Raw genomic sequence first — 8,208 nt, 5'->3', positions numbered from 1 at the left:
TATATATATATATATATTGTACATGCATTGTATATATTATATATATTGATGGTAAGTATCTGTATACAAATAAGTTGCAGCAGCACAGCAGCAGCAGCAGCAGCTGCTGCTGCTGCTGTTGCTGCTGCAGCTAGAAGAAACAATTAAAATATACTCATAGACTCTCCCTCCCCCTAAGGAGATAATAACATTGCTGCTAGATGCATGCATGCTGCTGCTGCTGCTGCATGCATGCATGCATGCATAGGAAACAGGGGAAATAAATTTGGGGCTGCATGCAGCAGCAGAGGCGCTCCTTGCGGCAAACGCTATATAACATAAAACTATATATACATGCATGCATGCATGCAAATGCATGCATGCATGCAAATGCATGCATGCATGCAAATGCATGCATGCATGCAAATGCATGCATTTGCGATTGAGGTTCTATAATATAATTTCCTCAAATCGCCCAAAAACCCTAAACCCTAAACCCTAAACCCTAAACCCTAAACCCTAAACCCTAAACCCTAAACCCTTTTACCAAAGATGGCTGTGCCAACCCTAACTTGTGTACTTCCGTGATTAATTGCCATCTGCATATCTCCAGACATACCCATACTTAATTCTATTTCTTCCCCAAATAAATAAATAAATAAATAAATAAATAAATAAATAAATAAATAAATAAATAAATAAATAAATAAATAAATTAAGGATGGAGAATAAGCAGATATACCCACAAAAAAAGAGGGAGAAAAAAAGAAATTAAATATATATACATATAAATATACATACAAATAACGATTTATTTATTTATTTATATTAATTAATTAATTATTTTAATTAATTAATTAATTAATTAATTAATTAATTAATTTATTTATTTATTTATTTATTTATTTACCTGTTAGGTAGGGTTTAATTTCTTGATGATTTTTTATAAAATCTCTTAATTCCTTCGTCCTTATAAATGATTCTTCTGCTTCCTTCTTATCAGCAGGACTGCATGCAGCAGCAGCAGCAGCAGCAGCAGCAGCAGCAGCAGCAATAAAATATACAATTAGGCATGCATGCATGCAACAGCAGCAGCAGGAATAGCAGCAGCAAGAGAGCAGCAACAGGAAGACGAGCAGCAACAGCAACACCAACAGCAGCAACACTAGCACCACCAGCAACAACACAAGCAGCAGCAACTGCAGCAGCAGCAGCAACAGCAGCAACAGCAGCAGCAGCAGCAGCAGCAGACTAACGCAACAAGCATAAATCCCTTAAAATGTAAATGAGGACAAAGACGGAAAAGAAAAAGAATTAAAGAAATTATTTCTTCTTTTTCTTTTATTCCCCTCTTATTCTCATCCCCTAAGGGATTTACCTATAAATAAATAAATAAATAAATAAATAAATTAATTAATTAATTAATTAATATATTTAATTATTTATTTATTTATTTATTTTATTTTATTTATTTAAAAAAGAAAAAAAAAATATTAAAAATTCATGAAAATATAATTTTGCTGCTGCTGCTGCTGCTGCTGCTGCTGTTGCTGCTGCTGCTGTTGCTGCTGCTGCTGCTATTGCTGGTACTTACTTGTATTAATACATTAATATGTTTATCTGCTGCTGCTGCTTCTTGTTGTATTTTTTCTGCTAATTTAATTGAATCAAGAGAATCAATTGAATATAAATTTTTTACTTCTTTTATTAATTTACTAACTTTGTTTGTTTGTAGACCACCTATACACCATAAACCCTAAACCCTAAACCCTAAACCCTAAACCCTAAACCCTAAACCCTAAACCCTAAACCCTAGAAAAATACTAAACCCTAAATAATAAGGGGGAAAAAATAAATAATAGGCAAATCATAAGGAATATACTTAATAATATAAATATAATAAGTATATTATAAATTATAAATATTAAGCAAAACCCTAAACCCCAAACCCTAAACCCTCAGAAAACTCTAAACCCTAAACCCTCAGCAATCCATGAAGAAAGAAAAAGTAATATATAACACAACCATAGAGTAGAAGTTGAGGTATCCACAAACCCTAAACCCTAAACCCTAAACCCTCAGAAAACCCTAAACCCTAAACCCTAAACCCTAAACCCTCAGAAAACCCTAAACCCTAAACCCTAAACCCTCAGAAAACCCCAAACCCTTAACCCTAAACCCTAGCTGACCAATAAGATGCCATTGAATATCTAGAGGTAATTCTTTAGATTTTTGTATTAATTCTTGGGGATAATTTTCCCCAAAATGGCGGATTCCTGCTGCAGCAGCAGCAGCAACAGCAGCAGCAGGATGTGTCTTGGATACAGCAATAAGAAGAGGTACTTTTATATCTTCTTCTCCTTCTCCTGCTGCTGCTGCTCCTGATGCTGCTGCTGCTGCTGCTGCTGCTTCTTTTATCTCCTGCTGCACTGCAGCAAGACGATCAGGAACATAGTCATAGCTAGAGGTAGTTGAATCACTCTGTTGACCTGCTGCTGCTGCTGCTGCTTCTGCTTCTGCTTCTGCTGCTGCTGCTGCTGCTGCTTCTGCTGCTGCTGCTGCTTCTGTTACTGCTCTTTCTACTGCTGCTGTTGCTGCTGCTGCTTCTGCTGTACTGGAGGGCATTGCTGCTCTTGCTGCTGCTAGCTGCTGCTGCTGCGAGGATATAAGAAGAAATAAGAAACAAGAAAGGGCGGAGACACCGGAGAAGGAAAACATTGCTGACCCTAAACCCTAAACCCTAAACCCTAAACCCTAAACCCTAAAAGTATTGTTAACTACAAGCCCAAGGGGGGGGAGGCGGCAGGCAGCAAGGAGATCGTTGGTGTCGGCGTCCGTCGTCTGTTGCTGCTGCTGCTGCTGCTATTGCTGCTGCTATTGCTGCTGCTATTGTTGCTGTTGCTGCTATTGCTCCTACGTTTATTAGTCTTGCTGCTGCTGCAACTATTATTATTGCTGCTTTATTTGCTGCTGCTGCTGCTGCTGCATGCATAAAAGGAGGATTTAGGAGACGCCCGAAGACAGCGACGACGACGGGAGGGGGGACCCAAGAGACCCTAGAGACCCTCCTAAACCCTAAACCCTAAACCCTAAACCCTAAACCCTAAACCCTAAAGCCTAGCCTCTTATAAAAAAAAAACCTAAACCCTAATAAGAAAATAAAATAAGTGTTTATTAAATAATAAAATACATTGTATAATTAAAATCCTTTATCCCCTACACACATATACACAGCAGCAATAACCCCTGCTGCTGCTGCTGCTGCTGCTGCTGCTGTTGGCGGCTGCCGCCGCGCTGCATGTGCGGCCCCCCCTGTGGAAGCCAGCAGCAGCAAGAGGAGCTGCTGCAACAGCAGCAGCAGCAGCAGCAGCAGCTCGGATTTTTGCTGTTTCCTATTTAAAGAAAATTGCATGCAGCGCTGCTTTGCTAAGATCAACAGGCGCTTGGATTGGCGTCAAGAGGTGCAGCAGCAGCAGCAGCAGCAGTAGTAGTAGTAGTCATAGTAGTAGTAGTAGCAGCAGCAGCAGCAGCAGCAGAGGGTGTCAGGCAGCAGCAAGAGGGTATTTTAATTTAATAGTTATTTATTTTTATTAGGGAAAGAAGAGAGAGTAGCTGTTGGTTGCATGCAGCACCGCTGCATTGCAAACCCTAAACCCTAAACCCTCATAAACCCTAATAAACCCTAAACCCTAAACCCTAATCGGCAATATATCAAGGAGATGGCGCGGAGTTACAACGCCAGAGGCCGTGGCGGCCAACTAGGTAAGACCCCATCATATATCTAAACCCTAAACCCTAAACCCTAAACCCTAATTCTTTTTCTCTCCTCCTTCCGTTTACCCTTATTCCCTCTCCCTATTCTTCTTACTCTTTTCTTTTTCCTCTCTTAAATTCTTCTTTATTTCTCTTCTTGGGGCCCCCAAGGGTACAGCAGCAGGGCACACAGATAGGGGGCCCCTAGGGGCCCCTCGTCTATCGTGTAAACCCTCCTCTCAACCAACCGAACCCTTTTTGGGGGGCCCCTCTAAGGCGTATATTGGGGGGCCCCCTTATGGTATATATCGAGGGGGCCCCTTAAAGGGATATATTGGGGGGCCCTCCGTAAGATGTATATTGAGGGGGCCCCTTCTAGGGATATATTGGAGGGGCCCCTTGGGGGCCCCCTCAGTATATCCTTATTATGACGGGTGTAGAGCTGTGGCTGGGCGGCTGTAGAGGGGGCCCCCCTGGGTCTTTTAGGGGCCCCCTTTAATGTTGTGGGCCCCCTCCTTGATCCTGTAGGGGCCCCCTTTAATCTTGTGGGGCCCCCCATGGTATTATGGGGGGCCCCCCTCTGTATTATTGGTGTCCTTTTGTTTAAGTTCCTTTGTCTATCCCGAGATACCGCAAAATTAGGGTTTAGGGTTTATGCCTAGGGTTTAGGGTTTAGGGTTTAGGGTTTAGGGTTTGTGTACAGGCCGTGTATCCGGTTACCGGGGAAGGGGAAGAGGAAAGGCGTTATGGTGGGGTCGTCCTTCTTATAATACAAGAGGTGTATATACACCAAGAAATAGGTAATTTATTTATTTATTTATTTTATTTATTTATTTTATTTATTTTATTTATTTATTCTTATTTATATTTGTATTTAACTAGGGGTTATCTATTTGTTGTTATTATTGTCTTCTTATTGATTATTTTTTTCTTTATTATTTTTTATTTTTTTTATTTCCTCCCCATTTTAGGGTTTAGGGTTTAGGGTTTAGGGTTTACGGTTTAGGGTTTAGGGTTTAGGGTTTGTGTGTTGTGTATAGATACGGGTCAATGTCGCGTGGTGGTGGTTTAGGTCGTGCGATGGCTCGTCGTAGCGGTCGTCAGCAGCAGCAGCAGCAGCAGCAGAATCAGCAGCAGCAGCAGCAGCAGAATCGTTTTAATAGGGGTACAAGAGGAGGAAGAGGGTTTAGGGGTAGAAGAGGGGGGGGCCCCAGGGGCCCCCCTCAGCAGACAGCTGAGGGTCTAGATGCAGAGCTCGAGGCCTACATGGGGGAGGAGGCAGTAAAGGAGAGACTAGATAGGGATTTAGAGTCCTATTTTAATTCTGCTGCTGCTGCTGTGCAGCAGCAGCAGCAGAATCCTGCTGCTGCAGGTGCTGCAGCAGGAGCTGCAGCAGGTGCTGCTGCTGGTGCTGCAGCAACAGCAGCTACAGCAGCAGCAGGTAATGCTGCTGTTGGTAATGCTGACGCAGGACCCAGTAAGTTACCTACTATTGTTGCTGCTGCTGCACCTGCTGCTGCTACTATACCTGCTTCATCTGCTGCACCTGCTGTTGCTACTGCACTTGCTGCTGCTGCTGCTTCTGTTGCTGCTGCTGCTGCTGCATGCATGCATGCATGCATGTGTTGTGTCTTGTTGCGTTGCGCAGGCGCAATGGAAGTCACAATGGAGAATTCCGCCCTCTAAATTGCTGCAGTTGCTGCAGCGCCTGCTGCAGCAGCAGCAGCAGCAACATAAGCAGCAGCAGCAACATAAGCAGCAGCAGCAGCAACAGAAGCAGCAGCAACAGCAGCAGCAGCAGCAACAAGTTGCCTTTTAGTTGCTGCTGCTGCTGGGAAGAGGGAGTAAGGGGACACGAGACCCCCTGGCTTGTACAGGCCATCAAGACCCCCAGCAGCAGCAGCAGCAGCAGATATCAGCAGCAACAGCAGCAGCACCTACTGCAGCAGCAACAACAACAACACCAACAGCTACTGCAGCAGCAGCTGCAGCTGCTGAAGCAGCTACAATAGCAGTAGCATTATCAGTAGCAGCAGCAGCAAGAGCAGCAGCAGCAGCAGCAGCAGCATTGCTTTCTTGCCCTTATAAGAGGAGGGTGTGGGGCCCCCCACCTCATTAAGGATTCGTTTTGTTGTCTGTGGGGCCCCTCCCTAATGCGGTGTTATTAGGGTATAGGGGGGCCCCCTTATTGTGGGGCCCCCTACCGAGGAGGCCCCCCTAAACAATGGGGGCCCCCCATTAACAACTTGGTGGGGGGCCCCCAGGGGGTCCCCTTTATTAATTATATTTAGGGGGGGGGCCCCCTTGTATTAATGGCATCCTCTTTTAGTTATTTACTTCTTATGAGGTGCCTATACACCGCAACTTGCAGTTGCAGCTCCTTTAGATGCCGTTTAATTATTAGCAGCAGCAGCAGCAGCAACAGCAGCAGCAGCAGCAGCAGCAGCAGCAGCAAGTGGTGCTGCAGTTGTATTAGGATAACCAGTAGCAGGATATAAGCAGAAGGAGCAGCAGTAGCAGCAGGGCTAATAGAAGCAGCAGATGCATTAGCAGCTGCTGCAGCAGCAGCTGCAGCAGCAGCAGTAGATACATTAGTAACAGAGCTAACAGCTGTAGCAGCAATAGCAGCAGCAGATGCATTAGCAGCAACAGCAACAGCAGCAGCAGCAGCAGCAGGTAATGTTTTAATAGAATAAAGAGGAGACAAATAATTAATTAATGAGTACCCCTAAGGTGCTACAGCAGCAGCAGCTCCTGCTGCTGCTGCTGCTGCTGCTGCTAGGGTGATGGTGCCTACGTGCTACATAAGTTTTATTGTTATAAATAAATAAATAAAAATAAATAATAAATATAAATAAATAGAAGAAAGAATAAGTATAAATATAAATAAATATAAATAAAAAAATAATAAAGAATAGTTTATTGTTGCTGCTGTATAAGACTTAATTGTAAGGAATACAGCAGCAGATCTAACTGCAGCAGCAGCAGCAGCAGCTAGAACCGCAACAATAGCAGCAACAGCAGCAGGAAGAGAAACAGCAGCAGCAACAGCAGTCGCAGCAACGACAATCACAGCAAGAGCAGCAACAGCAAGAGCAGCAACAGCAACAGCAGCAGCAGCAACAACAACAACAGCAGGTACAACTGCAACAGCAGCAGCAAGAGCAGCAACACGATTTGTATGTGGGGTCTTATTGTTCTTCTTTTTCTCCCTTCTTTCTCTGCTGTGCATACACCTCAATTTATTACATTTAAAATATTTATTTACTCTTATCTGTACCCTTTTTCTTCCTGCTGCTGCTGCTGCCGCTGCTGCTGCTTCTTTCTTTCTACGGTGGGGGCCCCCCATATATGTCGATGGGGCCCCCTGGTGACCCCCAGAGAGAGGGGGGCCCCCATGGGTACTAGGAGGAAATTAAGTCGTTAATTAATAAAAATATAAACAATAAATAAATGTTTAATTATAAAAAGGATAATTTATTTAAAGACAGCTGCTGCTGCTGCTGCTGCTGTTGCTGCTGTTGCTGCTGCTGCCCAGGGGGCCCCCCCAAGACTATCGACAGAGGGTACTACACGCGGTGGGGGGCCCCCGTGCGCATACGCGGCTCGTTCCTCCTTTGTTTATTTCTTTTTTCTTTATAATATTTTAATTTAATATAAATAAAATAAATAAATATATAAATAAATAAATATATAAATGAATTAATAAAGAAGGAGGCCCCCCCCCTCCTTCCTTATATAGCAGCAGCAAACCCTAAGAAATTGCTCCTTAAGAAATGCTCACTAGGGTTTAGGGTTTAGGGTTTAGGGTTTAGGGGGATGGTGCTAAGGAACTCCTTTGCCCCCCTCTTAGGTGGGGCCCCAAGGAAGACCCCCAGCAGCTGTAGCAGCAGCAGCAGAATTCTTCCTGCAGCTACGAACACAGCAGCAGCAGCAGCAGCAGCAGCAGCACCAGCGGCAGCAGTTGCTGCTGCTGCAGCTACTCCTGCTGCTGCTGGTGGTTTTGCTGCTGCTGCCTCGCCTTCTCTCCTGCTGCAGCATCCTTCGTTGCACTTCGCTTGTCTACCGCTGCAGCAGCAACAACAGCATCATCAACCGCAGCAGCAACAACAGCAGCAGCAACAGCAGCAGCAGCAACAACAGCACCGCCTATTGCTGCAGCACCACCTACATCAGCATCACCTACAGCAGCAGCAGCAGCAGCAGCAGCGTAACTTTTCCTTTATACAGCAGCACCGAGTAAAGAAAGATTTATCTAGTAGTTTTGCTGCAGTAGGTAGTCTATCTGCTGCTGCTATTTGCTGCTGCATGCGAGCAGCAGCAGCAAAGGGTTTACAATCCGGAGGGTTTTGGCGGCAAATAGACAGAAGAATACTTTTTCTTGCTAATAATCTTTCTGCTGCTGCTGCTGCTGCTGCTGCTGCTGCACTTGCTGCTGCACAACATTATAATCCCCAAGTACTACAAAGAATTGAA

At 44.4% G+C, this 8,208-nt stretch overlaps 3 protein-coding genes across 3 annotated transcripts in view; 2 read left to right on the top strand and 1 right to left on the bottom strand.

The window, feature by feature from the left end:
- Positions 1-1,480: 1,480 nt before the first annotated feature.
- On the bottom strand, positions 1,481-2,697 carry EMWEY_00030870 (proline synthetase co-transcribed protein, putative; the record flags this gene model as incomplete). The annotated part of the gene is made up of 2 exons (XM_013478309.1): positions 1,481-1,719; positions 2,169-2,697. 2 exons carry the CDS (start codon positions 2,695-2,697, stop codon positions 1,481-1,483), a joined length of 768 nt encoding a protein of 255 aa, XP_013333763.1.
- Positions 2,698-3,698: 1,001 nt separating this feature from the next.
- On the top strand, positions 3,699-5,418 carry EMWEY_00030860 (hypothetical protein, conserved; the record flags this gene model as incomplete). Its single annotated transcript, XM_013478308.1, has 4 exons — positions 3,699-3,741; positions 4,436-4,475; positions 4,773-5,209; positions 5,381-5,418. 4 exons carry the CDS (start codon positions 3,699-3,701, stop codon positions 5,416-5,418), a joined length of 558 nt encoding a protein of 185 aa, XP_013333762.1.
- Positions 5,419-7,551: 2,133 nt separating this feature from the next.
- EMWEY_00030850 (hypothetical protein) overlaps positions 7,552-8,208 on the top strand; it is a gene marked incomplete at both ends in the record, with an annotated part of 1,412 nt that continues 755 nt past the window's right edge. The window contains one exon of the mRNA XM_013478307.1: positions 7,552-8,008. Within this exon, the coding sequence (XP_013333761.1) occupies positions 7,552-8,008 (457 nt within the window). The remainder of the gene's footprint in view (positions 8,009-8,208) is intronic.

The sequence above is a fragment of the Eimeria maxima genome, genomic scaffold (genome assembly GCF_000499605.1).
Source record: "Eimeria maxima Weybridge genomic scaffold, Emw_scaff380, whole genome shotgun sequence".
Classification (NCBI taxonomy): domain Eukaryota; phylum Apicomplexa; class Conoidasida; order Eucoccidiorida; family Eimeriidae; genus Eimeria; species Eimeria maxima.
This window is presented reverse-complemented; position numbering and strand designations above follow the sequence as displayed.